This window comes from Nicotiana tomentosiformis, chromosome 4 (genome assembly GCF_000390325.3).
Source record: "Nicotiana tomentosiformis chromosome 4, ASM39032v3, whole genome shotgun sequence".
NCBI lineage: Eukaryota > Viridiplantae > Streptophyta > Magnoliopsida > Solanales > Solanaceae > Nicotiana > Nicotiana tomentosiformis.
Genome location: NC_090815.1, coordinates 2713883 through 2737144, shown reverse-complemented (window position 1 = coordinate 2737144; position 23262 = coordinate 2713883). Strand labels below are relative to the sequence as shown.

Here is a 23262-nt window from a genome sequence, read left to right as displayed (position 1 = left end):
AAAGCAACATAAATAACAAAAAGATAGTAAAATGACCAAAATGCAAGAAACGACAGGTAGTCATAGAAACCCAATACCAATAGAAAGCAAGAGTATGTACTAATACTATCGATATGAACAATTTAGACTACCTAACCGACTACTCTAATCCTCAACCTCCACATCTTCTTATCTAGGATAATGTCCTCGACCCAAAAAAATAATTCTCATAAATTATCAAAGCAGATGAAGTGGCCATTGCACAACTACAAATAACATTTCAAGAACATAACAAACAAAAATTGACATGAAATAATCAAAAAAAGTTCAAGAAGATTAATTTAAGTCCTCTCCATTCTTGATAGGACTGAGCCTTACCAACTTTTACAACTAGTTCTAGTCATACATAGACTGAGTAAAAGAAGAAATGTGTGAAAAAAATTAACTTGATAATTAAAATTTAGCTAAATCCAAGTTAAGCAATAGTAATATAAGAAATAGTCTTAATTTAAAACTGTAATAGAGAAATGTCTAATGCAAGAAGATATCACTCCAAAATCATTGTATTTTGAGCATCATTGGAAGTACTTTCCATCTTTGGTATTATCATTTTCTGACTTGTATCAACTGGTAGCCTGTAAGAAAAAATAAGAAGAAATAATTTAAATAATTATTCACCTACTTGCTTAAACTTAAAATAATTGACAGATGTATAATTTATGTATAATATGTGTATATTCTATGTATATCGGTTAGGAAAAATAAATAGTGAATCTGATAGACTATTTATATAAAGGTTCGAAATAAGAATAAGAAATTTTAAATTTGTCCTCTAAGTTAGTTTTCATATCATAAATGATAAATATTTTAAAGGAGGAACATCGTATTTTAAGTAGTTTTTTTATAAATTTTGGCTTGACATGATAATTTGGAGTAGAAAATTTTAAAAATGATATCTAAGAAGAATTAATCTAAATAATTGCACATTCACTCGCTTAAACAAAAAATAATCGACAGATGTATAATAATAATAATAATAATAATATATATATATATATATATATATATAGTATATAATATGTATATAATCATATATAATATATGTATACCGGCTAAAAAAAGTAAATAGTGAATCTGACCAGTTATTTGGATAAAGATCCCCAAAAAAAAAAAAAAAATTGAATTTGTCCTCTAAGTTAGTTTTCATAGCATATATTTTAAATATTTTAAAGGAGGAACATCATATTTTAAGTAGTTTTGTACCAATTTTGGTTTGACATGATAATTTGGAGTAGAAAATTTTAAAAATGATATCTAAGAAGAATTAATTTAAATAATTGTTCATTCACTCGCTTAAACAAAAAATAATCGGCAGATGTATAATATATATATATATATATATATATATATATATATATATATATAATATCTATGTATACCGACTAGAAAAAGTAAATAGTGAATCTGACCAGTCATTTGGATAAAGATCCCAAATAAGAATAAGAAATTTTAAATTTGTCTTCAAATGGGTTTTCATATAATAATTTGTAAATATTTTAAAGGAGGAACATCATATTTTAAGTAGTTTCTTTTATAAATTTTGGTTTGACATGATAGTTTGAGTAGAATTTTTTTTAAAATGAGATCATTAAGGGTCGTTTGGTTCATAAACGAGTTATATAGGAATTATAATGTAATAATTATTAGATGAAGACTAATAATACCTGTGTGTGTAACTAGTAACATAAGTAATTTAATTAAATAAAAAATGTAATTAAAGTTTATAATTACCCTAAGCGCAAACAAGTGTCTGAATCACAAACTGTATTCTCCAAAGCTAAAGCTCTTTCTTGACAATGCCTGGAGCTGCGTCTTAGTTCCTCAATCTGAATAAACAAAAAATAATTTTACAGATTTAACAAATAAAAAGGTAAATATTATACTGAAATTAGGAAAAAATAACTATAAAACCACAATTATAATATTAAAATACAATTAAATGTAGAATTAGAATATAGACTTAAGGGCATACCTGTTCACGCAGGGCTTCATTTTCTAGTGAAACCTTTTCCTCCTGCCATGCAGAAAAACAAAGAAAAAGAAAAAGAAAATGACCAAGTATTTTAGTAGGTATTTGGACACAAAAAATGTGATTTTCAAAAAAAAAAAAAAAAAAGTTTTTGGAGTTAGATTGATAAAAGGTATTTGAAATTGTGTTTATACATGCATTTTACTTGAAAAAGTATTGCAATTTTGTTAGAGGAAATGAAATTTTGAATGAAAAAGCGATAAAATCCACACTGATCAATCTAAACATAAGCACGTTGAAAAAAGTTTTAACAAGCCTTGAAGGACCCAACCCAAGTATACGTGGCAAAATACGTGGATGATTTATGGCCAGGGGTGAAAGGACAACTAAGATCGGATATAGCCGGTTTTTACGAAATCTATTTCAATAGATTATATGATGTCATTAGACCGATGTTTAGAAAGGTCAATCCCTTCCCTACGACACCAAAACACTGGGCCGAACTTCTAAACCAACCGCTTTCACAGAACAACATGGTGATGTAGCTTAAAATTTCCAATAAAAAAAATAAAATAAGTCAATAAAAAATCAAAATACAGGGGTTTTTAAATTTTAACACAAATGTATACCTGCAGCAGTGATTTTTCAATTTTTCCCAACAATACTTGTTCCTGAAAATATATATAGCAAAATAAATAAATTCAAGAGCAATATAATATGCTTCCTTCCTTTTTTTTTTCTTTTTTTCGGAGTATTAAATAGGACTAATTTTTGAAGTACATATAATAACTACTCCTTAATTAATAAAATGCAATTAATATATACCTTTTTATCTTTAACTTCTAAAATGCCTTCAGTTAGCTGATGTTCTAATTGCTGCAAGTCTTTGAAGTTCAGACCTTCAAGTTCTTTCCCCATTAACCGACTTCACATTATATAATATGCAGAAATATAGAGAATAATATTATCAATATCATCAATAATTAATATTATATCAATCACATTTATTACTATATATATATTAGTATAACTAGCTTATAATTAACTTGACAGTATAAAAATCTTTAAAGAGTCAGTATATATAAATAAACTGCCTTAGTAAAGCACGTTTAAAATATACGCTTCCATATTTTGCAAAATTTCTCTTTCGCTCGTTAATTTACATGGCGCGACTTCAGCTTACCGAGGACATGATCCTTAACAGGGGGGTATGGAGGTCAAAAATTAGGGTAGAAGGGTAATAGGTCGTCGTATGTTTTCTGATATGTTTCAGGTTTATTAGGGCTAGCTGACTAGTACATTGTCTTTGATTCTTAGAATGCATGTATTAGGGTTGTTTTAGTACTATTTTCTGCTTCGATTTTCTAGTACCTTATCGTGTCACTGCTTGTGGCTATTGCTATTGCTTTCTTCTATTTATTTTCTCGCCGATCCTTACATTGTTGATATCATTTTTCTGGCCTTGTTGTTTCTATTCACTTGTTTCTATTCTTCCTCTCGAACCGAGAGTCTTTCGAAAAATAACATCTCTGCCCTCCAGGGGTAGGGGTAAAGTCAGCGTACACATTATCCTCCTCAGACCCTACTTGTGGGATCCCACTGGGTTGTTGTTATTGTTTGGGGGGGGGAGGGGGAGGGGGGGGCATAGGGTTAGAAATTATATCCGATTTTTATACCAATAGTACATTTTAATTAATTGAAGGTTATACGTGCATAAGTAAATACCACAAGGACCAAAACACAAATTATTGAAACTTAAGGGACTAAAGTGAATTTTTTCCTATTTATTTTATGCAAAAGGAAAATATTGTAGAAAATTAAAAGAAAAACTTACCTTTGCACCTGACGTAGCAAAGCAACTTCAGCTCTTAATTCATTCACTTCAGGCTGCCACTCATGCTTGTTTAACAAAATCAAGATTTTTTAAATTAATTAATTGGAAATATTAAATTGGAAATGATTTATTTAAATAAATCATGTGATTAATTAAATTATGTGATAAATATTTGTTTAATTACTACCTCTGCTGCCACATTTTCGATTGTGGTAAGCTCAGAAGACTCTGGAGCCTTATTGTACCTTGACAGTATGTTTTCCATGCTTCAAAATACAAAGTGAAGATTTTATCTTTCAAAATGTTATAATAAAGAATAATATTAAAATGGTTTAACTTCTATACACATAATTTAGTTATCTAAGAAATAAATATAGGTAATCGTTCGCGATAAGTGAGATTATAACTTGCAATATATGTCTATATTTCACAATGAACTTGAGTTTCAATGGTACAAAGGAAAGACGAATACCGATAGCCCGACACCGTCAAAGCTTATAGTCTAATAGTATCGGTTAGATCTTTCACAATGAATATGAGTTTAATTTTCTTTCTCTTTTTCGCCCTTCCCCTTCGTAGATCCTTTTTTTTAAAGAAAGAAATTTTTATACTGTATAACCGTTTATTAACTGACATATGTATAATATATATATAAATGGTGTATAATCTATATTGACCAGTGCATGCTAATATTTTTGGTTGAGCTACCAAACGTGTACCCCCCTCCCCCCGCTTTATTTGGGCCGCTCGGTATGGGCAATTGATGGTTCAAAAAAATGATTGTGATAAATGAAATCCCATATCTTTTGTTGGGCTATTTCATTACTTATACTATTGTAAACCTAACCTACTATTTAGAGCAAATTTCATTTGCAGCCTGTCGGTGGAAACAATTATCATTCGCTAGCCATGAATTAAGGCGTACAATTTATAGCTTCAAATAAATTATAATGGCTAGCCTAAATTTGCTCAAACACGGTAGATTTTGTTGCCATCGAGCCGTTCCAATCTTCCACCAATCATATACAAAATCAGTTGTCGCTGGAAAGTGAGTTTTTGGCGTGTTTTGATTTGGGTTTGTGAGATAGGGTTTTCGGTGGAGTTGAGCAGAGAAATGAAGATTGTAAAGCTTCCATTTAGCAATTTGGAAGTCTTTGAGAGAGTTGGAGAAGTAGACGATAGAGCGCAGGTTGTTTAGTGGAAAGAAGATAGCATAGATAATGGCGATTCAGCTCAAATTAGCTTCAAAGAATCTGGAGATGAATGAGTGTGTGTTTGTATATGGAGATAAAAAAGAAAAACCTGGATATCACTGAATATTCATTATGCATAACCTTGAAATATATACAAAAATAGACCGTCGTATACAAAACATATACTAAATAGACTGTCACTATACAAAATATATACAAAATAAACTGTCACTATACAAAAATATACTAAATAGACTGTCACTATACAAAATTATATATAAAATAGACTGTCACTATACAAAATATATACTAAATAGACTGTCACTATACAAAAAATATACAAAATAGATTATCACTATATAAAATAGACTGTCACTATATAACAAATATACAAAATAGACTGTCACTATACAAAATATATACAAAATAGACATTTCGGGCTATTAAATATAATATGTTTGGGTCGAAGGGCCATTTTGTGTCAATGGACAAAAAAATGGGCTATTAAAATTTTAAAGGGCTATATAGGGTAGTTTTCTCGAAATTATGGCCCATCCCAACAAGAATTCATATTATTAATGGAATAACCTATCAACTTTTAGAAATTTTATTGCATAAATAAAAGTATTTCAATCCATTTTGGGCTCTATAGTGTACTTGTTAAGCATTTTTAGAATCTTTCACTACTAGAACACTTTCTATTTATTCAAACAAAATAAACCATTTTAGTTTTTTATTTTTATTTTTTTCGTTTTCTATCAAATTTGATCACGCAAAGGACAAAAATAGGAAGAAAATGTATTTTTTTAATCCTTTCTCAACTTTTATTATTAAAAAATTAGGAAAATGATTAAATCAATTAAACATACCCCACAATCAGAAAGAAAAAAAAATCAGAAAAAAGAATTCATCTTTATACTAACAGGAGTCTCACAACACAGGTGAACAACAAAAGAAATAAAATCTTATATATAAATACATAATTAACCAATGTGGAAGGGGAGTCTTGAACTAACGGTAAAATTATCTCCGGATGACCTATAGGTCAGTTCGAGTCGTGGAATCAATCCCTAACGCCTACATTAGGGTAGGTTGCCTACATCACACCCCTTAGGGGTCGCCCCTTCCCCCAACCCGGCGTGAACACGGAATACTTTATGCACCAGACTGCATTTTAATTTTTATTTTTGTTTATATATATATATATATATAAACACATACACAAACACACACACACACAAAGATATGACAAATCTTATATATAAAAGATAAAGATGAATTAATTAAATTAAATTTTACCTGGAACTAGCAAATTGATAAAGCTTTCCAGTGTTGGAGAAAACAAGAACACCAACCTCAGCATCACAAAGAATAGCCAATTCCTTAGCTTTTTTCATCAATCCTTGCCTTCTTTTTGAAAAAGTAACTTGCCTACTATTTGTATTTTCAATCATCTTAATCTCAATTTTCCCTCTCCCCATTTTCCTTTCCTTTCTTTTCTTTTCCTTCTAATAACAATGGGGTGAATGATAATGGAGAAATTAATCATGTCTTATATAGTTATGTTGAATTCTTGAAAGGTCTAAGGATGGGAAGTGTTACTACATTTGGAAGCGAAATTTGGAAAGGAAATAATGGTTTTTCTAAGTGTGGCAAAGTACTCTTTGGAATGTTTCTATTAAAAGGCATGTTTGGCTTAGTATTTTAGTTGGTCATGTATTGTCTAATTTGCTAACATTTTCATTTATGTTCCTAAATTGATTAAGTGCGTTTAGTATGATAGAAAATATTTTTCAGAAAAAACGCGGGATTTGGTTGCTAAAAAATATTTAGTAACTTTGTAATATTTAGGCGAAATTGGCTAACATATTAGTGAATTTGGAGCAATAAAATGAAAGTACTATTTGGGACTTTCTATTATAAGGCATTTTTGGTTTAGTATATTGGTTGGGCATCTATTGTCCAATTTGCTAACATTTTCATTTATGTTCCTAAATTGATTAAGTGTGTTTGATACGATAGAAAATATTTTCCAGAAAAAAACGCAGGATTTGGTTACTAAAAAATATTTAGTGACTTCGTAATACTTAGGTGAAATTGGCTAACGTTTTCGTTAAAAAAATAGTTAGTGACTTCGGTGCAATAAGTAAATTACTCTTTGGGATGGTTCTATTAAAAGGCATTTTTGCATTGTTGGTCATCTATTGTCCAATTTGCTAACATTTTCATTTATGTTCCTAAATTGATTAAGTATGTTTAGTATAATAGAAAATATTTTCCAGAAAACGCGGGATTTGGTTGCCAAAATATATGTAGTGACTTCGTAATACTTAGCTGGTAAAGCTGACTAATTTTTTCATTACAAAAAATAGTTAGTGACTTTGGCACGCTAAATTAAAACTCTAATAGTCATTTTCTCAATTATTTTTCTCTATTTTATCTTCCCTTTTTTTTACTCTAAATTTCTTTATCTCTAATAAAGGGGTGATTGGTAATGAAGGAAAGACTCGTATGTTATATAGTTATGTTGAATTGTTAAAGGGTGTAATAATACAAAGTATTACCAAATTTAGAAAGGAAATATGGAAAGGGAATAATGGTTTTCCCGTGTGTAGTAAAGTAATTTTAATATGGCTTTCCCATTTTTCCTTGTTGGTTAGGGGGTTTTCCTCTTCTGGAATGTTTCTATAAATGGCATGTTTGGATTAGCATTTAGGTTGGGCATCTCATGTCCAGTTTGCCACTTTCTAAACTGATATAAGTGAAAGTTATTGACAACATTTTAAGAAATAAGATACTAATCATTATTTTCCTATACGTAGTGGAATTCTGAAAATTCGAACATTTATATAGAATTTTTTTAAATTTAATTTCTTTCATTTCTAGCAAAAGAAAGGTTGTACTAAAATTTAAGTGTATATAATTTATATCTATCTATATTATATTAAAATGAGGGTAGTATGCATTGTGGTTAAGCCAAGTGGCAAGCTAAAATGAAGCCACTTGGCAATTTTAGGACAATATTAATAATTAGAAATTATAAATGAAAACATAATTAATGGAAGTAGTTTAATGAATCTTATACATAATCTAAATAGATATTAGATAAATCTAATCTATATATCTATATTTATATGTATATTTGTATCTATATCTATATCTATATATTGATCCACTCATAGATTTTCTTCTATATTAACTAGAAATATGGACGTAAAAAATTAATTAAAAACTATAATAGAAAAATATAAAAATAATAGAAAGATGTAAATTGAGATAACCTGTCACGACCCAAAATCCCACCACAGACGTTATGATGGCACTTAGTCTCTAAGACTAAGTAAGCCGATTCTAATTACAATTCAAGTCAATTTTTTTTAAAAAAAATAGATAATCGAAACCAACAACGAAAATAATTACAAATAACCTTCCAAGACTGATAATACTGAGTCACGAACTCTAACTAAATACATGGAATGATCTCGAGGACCGAATATACAGTACTGTTCGAATAAGAAATTAACAATACAATAAAAATAGAAAGACTCCAAGGGATTGCGACGACCAAGCAGCTCTACCTTAAGTCCTTGCGATCACACTCTAACTTTGTCCGAGTCCGATATCTTCAATACCTGGCTCTGCACAAAAAATATGCAGAATTGTAGTATGAGTACACCACAATCGATACCCAGTAAGTATCAAGACTAACCTCAGTGGAGTAGTGGCGAGGTACAGTCAAGACACTCACCAGTCTAATAACCTGTGTAATATAGCATACAAAATAATAGAAAACAAATAGAAGTGATAGCATCACCAATCAACTAGTGATATAAACAGCAAGGCAACAAGAACACCATAAATGTTACTCAAACGAATAATAAACACAAGTACAACCAGTTAATCAAGTCATTCAAAATATACATCTTTTATCTATAAGTTTTTCAAATAAATATCTTTCGAATATAATTCTTTCAAGTAAATACCTTTCAAATATAATTCTTTCAAGTAAATACCTTTCGAATATAATTCTTTCAAGTAAAAGTCACCATGTGACACCTCATTTAACTTTCCTGGTGTGAGAAATATATTCAACATATCACATCAAATGGCACGGCAATACCTTCATGCACTTTTCTCATTCTCACCCATATATATATATATATATATATATATATATATATATATATATATATATATATATATATATATATATATATAGATCAAATCAATTGGCATGGCAACACTTCGTACATTTATCTATTTCTCACCGTGCATACATATAATAATACTAACTAGGTGAGAAAAATTCTAATGACAATAAAAGAAATAAAGTGGAAAACACACATGAAGCAACAATGACTACAAGACACATAGAAAACATAGGTGCACAATAACAGCTTAAGATAAAGGCATGAATGTATACACAACGAAAAGATATTACAATATAATGTATGTCTCTTGTCCTCAACTGCACGAAAACACCCTTCGTACCATGAACATATGATAATATAAAAATAATAGCATGACATCACCCTTCGTGCTTTTACTCTCATCCTCACATAATAATATAAATGAAATGGCACGGCATTATCCTTCGTGCATATTAAGAATGACACGACATCACCCTCCGTGCTTTGCACTCACAAATGACATGACATCATCCTTCGTGCTTTACACTCTCAAATGGCACGGCATCACCTTTCGTGCTTTACACTCTCCCTCACATGATAATGTATATGAAATGATACGGCATCACCCTTCGTGCTTTACACTCTTCCTTACCAAGCATATGTATATCATTAACACGCAAGGTAGGAAGCATAAATAACATCAAGGAGAGTGTTTAAACGATAACACAATACAACAATTCAAATCACAATTTGCACACCGGCCACAACCAACTCCAAAGATACAACAAAAATCAATTAATTTCAAAGAAAATAACCCAAGGCTATAAAACCTCAAAAACAACAAGAGAGATGGAAACGTAACTCATCATAGGACAACACCTTCTTTAATCCAAATTTTTGATAAATATATTAACGCCTCTTTTTAAGTTTATTTAATTAATTATTTGCAAATGAAAAATCCATAATGAAATTAATTTCAAGAAATATCAAATCAACAAACACACAGAATTCACATAAAAATTCAAGTGGCAATTATCCCAAATTATCGTATAAAATACAGACTCGACAAACAAGGAATGCGGCATGACAATAAAGGATTTACTATGTTCTAACAATTTTCCAATTTAATACATAAGGGTGTCTACGAATTTAAACCGATATAATTTGCACATATAAATCAAGTACGTACTAGTCACCTCGCGTACATGGTTTTCAATCACACAATTTCCACATAAGACACAATTTCTTGCTTGAATTGACCTCCGGACAGCTCAAATCTATCCAAATTAATTGTATAACTTCATTAAAATTCATCGAAAAAATTTCGGATAATAAAATACCAACTTCAAATTTTATTCTAAAAAGTCAACGCGGGGCTTGCCCCTCGGAACCCGACCGAATTTTTACGAAATCCGAACACTCATTCCGATACGAGTTCAACCATACCAAAATTATCAAATTCCAATAAAGGATCGCCCTTCAAATCTTAAATTAAAGTCTAGAATATTTCCGTCATTTTCAACTAAATTCACTAATTTAGTGATAAAAACAACAACAGATTCATGTAATTTAACCAAAAATCAAGTTAGGAATTCTTACCCCAATGTTTTTCTTGAAAAATTCTCAAAAATCGCCTTACCCGAGCTTCCTTGGTCCAAAAATAGAAGAATGAGACAAATTTGGACTTTATTTTGCTACCTTGGGGTTTGTTCATCACGTTCACGACTCTATCCTCGCGTTCGCGATGAACAAATTCTTCAACAACTATTTTCAAACTCTTCTCAGACAACTTCTAGTATAATGGTCATAACTCTTTGTACAAAACTCCAAATGATAAATGGTTTAACTTTCTGAAAACTAGACTCTAAGATCTATAACTTTCATTTGTTGATCATCTCCCAATTCCTTATAGATTGCGAGATATAAGCTTCTAAAGTCGGCCTTGTGCAACAGAGATTTCCAAACTCTTCCCAGACAGCCTGTAGTGTATCCATCATAACTTTTTGTACATAACTCTAAATGAAAAATGGTTTAACTTTCTGAAAACTAGACACAAGGGACTACAACTTTGATTTTTGGATCATGTGATGACCCGATAAGTCATCTTATGTTTTAGAATCTAGTTATGCACTTTGAAGCCTTAAATACCTCATTTTAGACTTTTTCGATTTACGTGAGCTGTCCGAGTGTTTTTACGAAAAGCTTTTATGTTAAAAACTGAGAAAATATGAAATTATTGCCTTAAAAATCCATTTGAGTTGACTTCGGTCAACGTTTTGAGCAAACGGACCCAAATTCATATTTTGATGGTCCCGGTGGATCCGTATCGTAATTTGCAACGTGGGCATATGCCCGGAATCGAATTCGGAAGTCCCTAACCCGAGTTATCGGACTTTGTTGAAATTTGAATGTTTGAAAGCCTAATGACTTTGAACGTTTGACCAATGTTTGACTTTATTGATATCGGGTCCATATTTTGATTCCGAAACCCGATATAGGTCCAATACTATATTTATGACTTATCTGTCAAATTTGGTGTGAAACGGAATTGGTTTGACGTGATTCGGACGTCCAGTTGATAATATAGCAATTCTAAAGTTTCTTGAAAATTTTATTTGATTTTGGTATCCGATTCATAGTTCTAGGTGTTATTTTGGTGATTTGACCGTGCAAGCAAGTTCATATGATGTTTTTAGACTTGTGTGCATAGTTGGTTTAGTGCCCCGAGAGCTCGGGTGAGTTTCGGATAGGCTACAGAGTGAAATAGACTTAGAAAATATAGCTGATGCATTTTTGTTTCTGGTGTTTGCTGCAGATCTCGCATTTGCGAGATCTGGCTCGCATTTGCGAAGAGACCATCGCATTTGCGAGCCAGGGCATGGAAGGGGTTACTCGCATTTGCGAGGCTAAAATTCACAGTTGCGAACTTGTCTATTCTGCTTTTGCGAAGGCAGAGTCGCATTTGCGACTCATCACTATTTTGAGAATCTTCGCATTTGCAAAGGTAGGGCCGCATTTGCGAGGGTTGCAGGTTTCGCATTTGCGGCTGTTTTATTGCATTTTCGATCACTGGAATTTTTGAAGCAGTTCGCAATTGCGACCTCTTCTTCGCAATTGCGAACATGATATCGCAATTGCGACATATGCAGTTGGTTGCTCATTCTTCAAATAGTCAAAACAAGAAAACCCTAGAGGCGATTTTTCAAAGAACTTTTCTTCCCCAAATCATTGATAAGTAATTCTAAACTAGTTTCTTTCAATCTTTCACTACATTTCCTAAGATTTCAACCCAAAAAATTTTGTTTTCATGGTGAAAATTGGGGGTTTTGGGTAAAAATAGGGATTTTTGTAAATTGGGGATTTAGACCTCAAATTGAGGTTGAATTCCAAAGCAAATTAGTGACTTTGATGCACTAAGAAATAAGACCAAAGACGAACTCCCACCTTGCTCTTGCAGTAAATTAAAAATTATCACAAAGACCAAAATTAGAATTTATCGATATTTGAGAGACTAATACAAATTTCTCCGCCAGATGTGAATACAATATGCAAGCGCGCGTAGCATTATACTTCGATTTAGATGGCGAGTGCGTAGGAAAACAATATAACACTTTTAGAAATAAGATATTAATCATTATTTTCCTATCAAGGCGACGATGTGGAATTCTGAAAATTCGAACATTTATATAGAATTCTTTTAAATTTAATTTCTTTGATTTCTAGCAAAGAAAAATTTTACTAAAATTTTAAGTGTATATGATTTATATACCTTGTGAATACATATTTATATGATGCCATAGGCAAGAACAGTTCGTTTGTCTTTAATTTAATAATTATTTAAGAAGAATTAACCCAAATAGCCGTTCACCCAACCGTTTAAACTAAAAATAGCCGGTGAAAGTATAATATATGCATAAATAATATATTATATATGTATAATTATGTATAACCAATGTATAAACTATATATATTGCTAGAAAAAGTAAACGATAAATATGACCGAATATTTATGTAAAGATCCCAATATTTAACTTATTTACACCCCATTTTTAGGAGGACAAATACAAATAGCTTTGGGCAAACACAATTTATTGAAATTTTTGCAAAATTGTCGAAAAAACAAGGAATAGCCCATTGGGCCTTGTCCCAGCTACTGGGTGAAGTAACCAAATAGTCGTTATTAGAACCTCAATTTAAATAATAATTGAAATTTACAATGTTTTTAAAATTTAGCCGTTTTAGAATCAACTTTAGCCATGCTGATCTGTAGTTGAAATTGCAGGTTTGAAGTTCTTTTTTCAAATTTAGAACTTCGGTGTAAAGTTGGGCTTTGGAAAAGCCTAATTTCAGAGGTCTATAGTTGAACTGACCTAATGTCTGAAATTTCAATGAAATTAAACTTTGACTTTTCAAACTTCAAACCTTGGGGTATGAAGTTAGTCTTTGACAGAGCCAACTCCAAACTCGAAGAAAAAGAAGAAACAACAGGTTTAGTCCAACGTTTTTTAAAACTGACTAAACTATAAATAGCTTTAAAAAATGAATATGCTTTAAATACGGTGCAACTGGTGTCATTTCTACCAAGCTATTAAACCCCATTGGGCTTCAGCCCATAAACGAAAAGAAAACATTGGAAGAAATTAAAAAATAGCCAGATTTGCAAGTGGTCATTCAAAAATAGCCACAGTTTCAAAAGTAATCGAAATTTAGCCACTTTTCATATAAAGATAAATTTGAACGAAAACACTATTCAAAATCCGAAAAATACTCCAGCATAATATACTGGAAGTCCAGTATAATATACTGGAACTCCAGTATAATATACTGGACTTCCAGCATAAGTATACTAGAACTCCAATAATATACTGGAGTTCCAGTATAATATACCGGTCCAGCATAATATGCTGAAGTTCCAGTATAATATACGGTCCAACATAATATGCTGGAAGTTCATACACAGGTGCTCCAATCTCCAGTATATTATGCTGAAACTTTCCGCGTGTTGGAGTTCCAGCATAATATGCTGGAAGTTCATACGCAGGTGCATCGATCTCCAGTATATTATGCTGGAACTTTCCTATTTTTTAATGACTTTGCAAACGCTGACTATTTTTGAATGACCAGTCCGAAAACTGACTAGCCCGTGCTATTATTACGAAAACATTCGCATCTATAATTTGCAAACATAGTCGGGCGAAGCGCGCCAATAGTCACTTTTAAGCCTGTTATTTAAAATATATTTATAATTTATAATGTATTTAAAGATTAGCCACTTCGCACAAACTTCAGGATTAAGTATCCTGAACTTTTGAGATGCTAATTTAAAATTCATGACTTAGTGTCCTAAATTTTTTATCTGCTTATTTGAAATTCAAGATGTCACGACCCGAAATTTTCACCTTCGGGACCGTGATGGCGCCTAACATTTCACTTGCTAGTAAAGTGTCAAATGAGTTATTAAGCCAATTTAGGATTTAAATAAGGTAAAATAGTGGATAGGTTGTACAAATAGAATATCAATTGAATTTAGTTTAGAAATATATGATATCCGTTAAAATATTATATTTACACAAATAAGACATTCAATCAAATCTTAACGAGGTAAATAAGGGATTTATTAAAGTAATACGTAATAATAATTTTTACGTAAGTTACACGACAATAAGATAATGATCAAATTTGAGATACCAATTAGAGTAGAAATATAATCATCATTTAAATTGGTAAATCTCCGAATAAAATATGAGTTTTATTTTTGAAAGACACACAAGTAGAACCTCTTGAAAATTCTTTCATTTACATCTCCTAAGTTTCAACAACTTATCATATCACATAGGATGCATGACTCACACAAGAAGTCCATATTGTCCCCCCCCTTTTTTTTATATTGACGGTTAATTAATTATGTTCAAAATATAATGAAGTAATTTAAGAAACCACAATAACCGTCCCAAATGCATCATGAGAATTACAATCGGAATTGACCTTAATATCAAAATAATTTCATATTTAAATTTTCGCGGCGTGCAACCCGATCCCCAATATATTTATTTTAATTTAATTCCATTTGCGGCGTGCAACCCGATCCTCAATATATCTTTTCAATCAGTTCTGTTACGGCGTGCAACCCGCTCCTCCAATATATTTATTTCAATCAATTCTGTTGTGGCGTGCAACCCGCTCCTCCAATATATTCACTTTCATTTCTGTTGCGGCGTGCAACCCGCTCCTCCAATATATTCACTTTCATTTCTATTGTGGCGTGCAACCCGCTCCTCAATTAATATAATTTAACAACCAATTTACAATCAACTACGGTGTACCACAAAATCAAAAGGAATAACGAGTCTACACAAAGAAGTCACAATCAATGGAAAAGCTGCACGATAGCTCACGAAGTCAAATAGCAAGGTAATAACAATCCACAATGAAAGCACAGTTTATGAGCATCAATTAACAATCAAGGCATATAGCAGACAAGCAGTAATTCACAAGTGACTACAATCAACAATTAGCATATAAGGGTGAACTTGACAATAAGGATGAAATATGTGATAACAATTTCAAGTAAAGCACGTACAAATAATTCTAACGACAAAAGATATAATCATGACACAATATTTACAAACAGTTGTATAAAAGGAGCCTAACGGTCCTAACCGGTCAAATACCACATATAGGTCGTGTACCCACTCGTTACCTCGCGTACACGACCTTCACATAACACGAATGACATAATCATCTCAAATCCTAAGGGGTGGTTCTCCTCCCCCCCCCCCCCCAAAGTTAAATAAGACATTTACCTCGTTCGCAACCAATTTCAATATTCTAATAAACCTTTGCCTCGCGAATTTATATCCGGAAGCTTCAAATCTAATTACAAACATTTCAATATACTCAATAAAAATCGTAGGAATTAATTCCATATGAAATTACTAATTTTTTGGATTAAAATTCGAAATTCATTTTAAAAATCGACAGTGGGTCTCATGTTTTGAATCTCAGAAAAACTCACAAAATCCGAACACCCGTTCCGATACGAGTTCAACCATACAAAAATTATCGAATTCCGATATCGGATTGCCTTTCAAATCTTCAATTAAAGTTTTTGAAGATTTCTACCATTTTTAACCCAATCTTTACCCATTTGAACTCAATAATCTTCCCACAACCTTATTGGTACAAGCATTTATAACTAATACTCTCACATCCAAAAATCATCTTACTAATTACCCATTTCTAGTTAGATTTCGAAATTGAAGAATTGGGAAAAGAAATTCTTACCTCTTTGAACCTTTAGCAATTATTTGTTGCGATTTCAAGGTTTGATTCAAGGAAGAGTAGTGAAATCTTTAGTTCTCCCCTTTCCTCTCTTTAGAATCGCTCTCCCTTCTCTCTAAAACACCATAAATTGTCCCAAAAACGAACCTCAATCGAGTTAAATGAAATGGGGGTCGGGTCATAAAAACCCAATTTTGTACAGCCGCAGCGCGTGGGGCGCCGTTGGGTGTGGGATGGATGTGTAAAAAGTGTCTGGAAATGACATTTCGAAATATTTTGGAATTTTCCACAGGTGCGTGGGGCGGCGCGGTAGTGTAAATTTCAGCCATCTTTCGGTAATTTCGTCATAACTTCTTGTAGGAGTGTCCAAATGAACGGTTTGAAGAGTTAGAAACTAGACTCGAAGATCTTTCATTTGATAGGTTGTCCATAACATAACTCCTTATATATATGTAGATATGCTCATCCAAAGTTTGGTCTTGTGCGTACTCATTTGGAACTTTAGTCTATCATGAAATTTCCAACTTGACTTAGGCTTAGGCCTCTCCTTAGACCCCACATCACTTATAATATTCCCCGTACACTATTATCATATCCAATTGATATCCATCATATTGATAGTCCTCGTATGCACACAAAATTATATAATTAGCACACATCAACTTTCTAGTTTCGCCAAAATGCGTCGCATTGTTCTACGGACTTCCAACTCCAATTCCGGACATACGCCTAAGTCCGAAATCACCATGCGAATCTATTGGAACCATCAAAGTTCCATTCCGGGGTTGTTTGCACAAAAGTCAAATTCCGGTCAACTCTTTTCATTTAAGCTTCCAAAACAAGAATATATTGTTCTGTCATTTAAATCTCGAATCATCCGAAAATCAAACTCGACCGTGCGCACAAATCATAATACATATTACGAAGCTGCTCGAGGTCTTAAGCCGCTGAACGAGATGCTAATTCTTAAAACTACAAGTCGGATCGTTACATTCTCCACCTCTTAAATAAATGTTCGTCCTCGAACTTGCTAAGAATTATTCTGAGGTTACCAAAGTGATGATTTTACTTTTACACATATACTCGCGGTTGATCTCACGTTACCGCATTCGACATAAGCCTGACAACACCATCTCAATTGAGATTATTTCTTTCATCCATATTTGTAAACTTTAAGACCAAATTTCTTACACTCAAAATATTTTCAAAAAGTCCAATTTTCACATCAATGCACGGTATTAGTCTCAACTGGCTATAGCAACTCGTGCCTACGCACACATCAACTTTCTTAATAGCGCTTAAGTACTTTAAAATTTTCCGGGGTGTTACATTCTCCCCCACTTAGGATCATTCGTCCTCAAATGAGAAGTAGAGTCCGCCCTCAAACACATAACATAACTTATCTCTTCTTTCACACATCTCAATCTCCTAAATTTTTTAAACTCCCAATTTTTTCAGAAATTTCGGCAGAGTCTCTCCTGTAATTGGGCCTATTCACCTGCCAGAGTAACACCAAAACAACTCCTAACATCGCATCCACAACCCAATAAAGCACCATAATATATATATCAATAACACTAATCTCAGCATTACAAGCACTGCATTATCATAATGATAACTGGACATGAAACACATCATATGTATGCCTATAACCACGTCTCTGGTCTTAATAGTTGTTCATAATCGATTACAACATCGCCAATTAACCTCATGTTAATAAAATCTCGTTTCAAACCTCCACTTTACTAACAACGAGACACAAGGCATGAAGACCTCATAATTATTTACCCGAATTAACGAGTCACATTTAACGTCACCTGGGTACTCACCTCGTAGGCTAAAACTCAATAATTACAACATGAATTTGGCAAATTATGCACAGAAAAATTCATACAAGAATTTTCAAATAAGCCTAACAGGCATGACTCTTTATAAGTACTATAGTACAAATTTAATTTCACAAGGGAGAATTTAAACACATAATTTTTTATCATAAGGATCTCGTCCTTATGTGACTTCCACCGCGGCTCGTGGCCCGGTTTAAACATATCAAATCATATTAAAATGCGAGGATCTCCTCCTTAGTTCTGAATCACAAGTAATATGCACATCATGTCAATCGAAACATTCCATTTTCTTCTTTTAAATAATTTCCATTAAACAAAATCACAACACATAATGAACCCTCATAACGGTAGGGCATATAATTCACAATTGAAATCAATTATTCAGAAATTACATCAAACTCACCGAAATGATTAACAAATGTCACTTTTATCCTCACAACTATTTTTAGTGACCCCCACATAATGATAGACATATCTATCTCCATAGAATCTCCCAACATGAGTATTCACATAAGTAGATTTCAGGATTACGAAGATCACTCATGAGTGGAGTATATTAGGAGGACTTGCCTCGATACTCAGAACCGAATCAAGTTAAGGAAAATGTTACTTTATAATAACTCGAGATCATACTTGTAACGACACCATCTGGTGTAGCGACCTCAGCCATACCATAGCAAATATAACAAAGGGTCGGGCCTCCACCTCTTGGGCACCCTCTACCCGCCTGTCTTTCACCCCTAACTGGTAGTATAGGTAGAGTAGTAACTGTAATGGAGTCCATGACCTGAGTGTTCTGATGAAATAGGTTTCCCCCAAGTCTGGGACAATTTCTCATGATGTGCCTAGTATCACCACACTTATAACAACCCATCTGCGGTTCGGCTGCTCATACTGAGTATGTGCCGGATAACTGGAATAACCATTGTATGAATCCCGTGCTAGTGGTGCATTAAAAGATGACTGCACCACATGAGTGCCCTAATTAATTGGAGCACTACGAGTATTCTGAAATGCGGTCTGGGCTGGCCGATCGCCCGAGCCTCCACCATAATGAGTTATAACTGCAGAGCAGAATCCACCGAATTCTACAGAACCTCAAGACCTTTTGGTCTCCTTAGTTTCCTTTTTTCCTTGCCCCGAACACATTCTAATATCTTGGCAATTTCTACCACTAGTCGAAATGAAGTATCAGCCTGTAGTTCCCAAGTCATACAAAATTTTATGATCATAATTGAGTCCTTTAATGAATCCGTGGACTCGCTCTCTGGCTGTAGGAACCAAAGTAGGAGTATGACGGGCTAACTCACTGAACCTGGTGGCATATTCTGACATCGTTGTGGTGTCCTTACACAACCATTCAAACTCTATGCGCCACACATTACAGAGAGTTTGGGGACAAACTATTTCAAAACATTTCTGAAGACTGAGCCCAAGTAGGTAGTGTCGCATTGGCTGGTCTAATCTCTTCATAGACTTGCCACAAACACCGGTAGAGAATTATCTCTCCCAAGGCCAATTTCTTCTTTTGCTATGCTGACTCAACATTGTTGAGCTGACCCATTTCTTTATATACTCTTCGATCCTTCCTTGGGGTAACTCTTTCCCCTATTTATACACAACGATCATAAAACTAGAGCTCCATACAGACAAATCTTGGCACGAACCACGTAGTCCAGAAGCTCGTCAACCACCGTACTTCCTCTAAAACACCTCATAATGTCACAACCCAAATGCCCACGCTGAATAGACCTTCTGTAAATTTGAAGTTATTTCTCTATCTCCTTTGGTACTGAAGTATAGGATTATTAAGGACACAGACATACCACAAGTCCCAACATTATCCCCTGTAAAATCTCAGGCCTTAAACATGTGTACATTTTGGAGAACCTTTCAGTACCACATATATATACATCTCAGGCCAAAACTGATATAACATGTGACCCCGCAATCCGTCCATTGATAGTGAATTCCCCCACTTGACGCGAAGTCATAGTTCACAATGTCCAATGATCCATAATATTAACCTTCACAGTTCTTACAATTCAACCAGATGCCCGGATCCGCTGCACCCCCACGTGAATCACTGAGTGATCTTTCAATACATCTGCATCTTCAGTCGAGACCGCACATTGAAAAATTATTGAGCACCCCTGGCTCCCTCGTAGTCCATCCACGACATCATGAACCTTCGGCGCACAACTGATACCTAGTGCGCAATGTCATACACGAGTGGATGGAAAGGAATATGTGATATATAATTCAGGATGAATCAATGTCGCACGATAAGGAATGAAAGAAGTGGAATTTCTTAATAGTTTCCGTAGCCTCTCGAAGATAAGTACAGACGTCTCTGTACCGATCCGCAAGACTCTACTAAACCTGCTTATGACTTGTAGAACCTATGAACCCAGGGCTCTGATACCAACTTATCATGACCCGAAATTCTCACCTTCGGGACCGTGATGGCGCCTACCATTTTATTTGCTAGGCAAGCCAACATTAGAATAAATCTTAGCCATTTTTACCAGTTCAGTTGAAATGATAATAGATCAACCAAATATCTGGAATAAATATGAAGTAGAAATTTAATACAATTTCCAAAACCAGTAGTACAAGTTACAAGCTCTACAGAGTTTACTAAAAAATCTCTAAATACAACTGTTCCAGAATAGAATCAACAGTGTAGGAAAATATCAGAAGGTGACTCTGAGATCTGCGAACGCGACAGCAGGTACACCTTAAGTCTCCAGAACAATGTCCGATCAATTAGTAAGAATATCAACAACACTGAGGTACCTGGATCTGCATAAAAAGATGTGCAGAAGCATAGCATGAGTACACCATAATGGTACCCAGTAAGTATCTAGCATAACCTCGGTAGAGTAGTGACGAGACCAGGTCAAGACACCTACCAGACATATAAACCTGTACAATATGTTACATAAAGCTAACAATGAAAGAATATCAATATAAGGCCAATAATAGAAGAATTTCCAATTCAATTCAACAATGAAAACAATGATAACATGAATGGCAGCGAGTAAACAATCAAGCAATTAAGCAATAACACAGTCAGAGTACAATTATAATATAAAAATAGCACGACATCACCCAATCGTGCTTTTACTCTCGTCCTTACCATGAAATGATGAATAATTTAAACACAATTAAACACAATTCCAACTCGAACATAGTAAAGTGTCAAATGAGTTATTAAGCCAATTTAGGATTTAAATAAGGTAAAATAGTGAATAGGTTGTACAAATAGAATATTAATTGAATTTAGTCTAGAAATATATAATATCCGATAAAATATTATATTTATACAAATAAGACATTCAATCAAATCTTAACGAGGTAAATATGGGATTTATTAAAGTAATACGTAATAATAATTTTTACGTAAATTACACGACAATAAGATAATGATCAAATTTGAGATACCAATTAGAGTAGAAATATAATCACCATTTAAATTGGTAAATCTCCGAATAAAATATGAGTTTTATTTTTGAAAGACACAGAAGTAGAACCTCTTGAAAATTCTTTCATTTAAATCTGCTAAGTTTCAACAACTTATTATATCACATAGGATGCATGACTCACACAAGAAGTCCATATTGTCCTATTTTTTTTTTATATTGACGGTTAATTAATTATATTCAAAATATAATGAAGTTATTTAAGAAACCACAATAACCGTCCCAACATGGAATGCATCATGAGAATTACAATCGAAATTGACCTTAATATCAAAATAATTTTATATTTAAATTCCGTCGCGGTGTGCAACCCGATCCTCCAATATATTCATATTAAATTCCGTTGCGGCGTGCAACCCGATCCTCCAATATATTTATTTTTATTTAATTTTATTGCGGCGTGCAACCCGATCCTCAATATATCTTTTCAATCAGTTCTGTTGCGGCATGCAACCCGCTCCTCCAATATATTCATTTCAATCAATTCTGTTGTGGCGTGCAACCCGCTCCTCCAATATATTCACTTTCATTTATGTTGCGGCATGCAACCCGCTCCTCAATTAATATAATTTAACAACTAATTTACAACCAACTACGGTGTACCACAAAATCAAAAGGAATAACGAGTCTACACAAAGAAGTCACAATTAATGAAAAAGCTACACGAAAGCTCACGAAGTCAAATAGCAAGTTAATAACAATCCACAATGAAGGCACAGTTTATGAGCATCAATTAACAATCAAGGCATGTAGCAGACAAGCAGTAATTCACAAGTGACTACAATCAACAATTAGCATATAAGGGTGAACTTGACAACAAGGAAGGAATATGTGATAACAATTTCAAGTAAAGAACGTACAAACAATTCTAACAACAAATATAATCATGACACGATATTTACAAACAATTATATAAAAGGAGCCTAACGATCCTAACCGGTCAAATACCACATATAGGTCATGTACCCACTCGTCACCTTGCGTACACGACCTTCACATAACACGAATGACACAATCGTCTCAAATCCTAAGGGGTGGTTTCCCCCACACAAATTTAGACAAGGCACGTACCTCATTCGCAACCAATTTCAAGATTTCAATAAACCTTTGCCGCGCGAATTTGTATCCGGAAGCTTTAAATCTAGTCACAAATATTTCAATATACTCAATACAAATTGTATGAATTAATTCCATATGAAATTATTAATTTTTCGGATTAAAATCCGAAATTTATTTTAAAAATTGACAGTGGGACCCACGTTTTGAATTCCGGTAAATCTCACGAAATTCGAACACTCGTTCCGATACGAGTTCAACTATACAACAATTATCGAATTCCGACATCAGATTGCCTTTCAAATCTTCAATTAAATTCTTTGAAGATTTCTACCATTTTCAACCCAATCTTTACCCATTCTCAATAATCTTCCCACAACCTTATTGGTACAAGCATGTATAACTAATACTCTCACATCCAAGAATCA

The 23262-nt window shown here is 33.2% G+C and overlaps 1 protein-coding gene across 1 annotated transcript; it reads right to left on the bottom strand.

Moving 5' to 3' along the window:
• Positions 1-330: 330 nt before the first annotated feature.
• Positions 331-6655, bottom strand: LOC104088433 (MADS-box transcription factor 23-like). Its single transcript, XM_009593108.4, has 8 exons — positions 6335-6655; positions 4030-4108; positions 3843-3907; positions 2834-2933; positions 2638-2679; positions 2012-2053; positions 1771-1865; positions 331-614 (listed from the first exon to the last, which is right to left on the bottom strand). The coding sequence occupies exons 1-8, from the start codon at positions 6514-6516 to the stop codon at positions 527-529; spliced, it is 693 nt and encodes a 230-aa protein (XP_009591403.1). The 5' UTR covers positions 6517-6655; the 3' UTR covers positions 331-526.
• Between the last annotated feature and the right edge of the window lie 16607 nt (positions 6656-23262).

Excerpts from the sequence above, each read along its gene's own strand:
- LOC104088433 (XM_009593108.4), bottom strand. The coding sequence starts at position 6,516 with ATGGGGAGAGGGAAAATTGAGATTAAGATGATTGAAAATACAAATAGT. Across the intron at positions 3,908-4,029 it reads TCGAAAATGTGGCAGCAGAG|CATGAGTGGCAGCCTGAAGT; the intron begins GTAGTAATTAAA and ends TTGTTAAACAAG. Across the intron at positions 2,054-2,637 it reads TTGAAAAATCACTGCTGCAG|GAGGAAAAGGTTTCACTAGA; the intron begins GTATACATTTGT and ends TCTGCATGGCAG.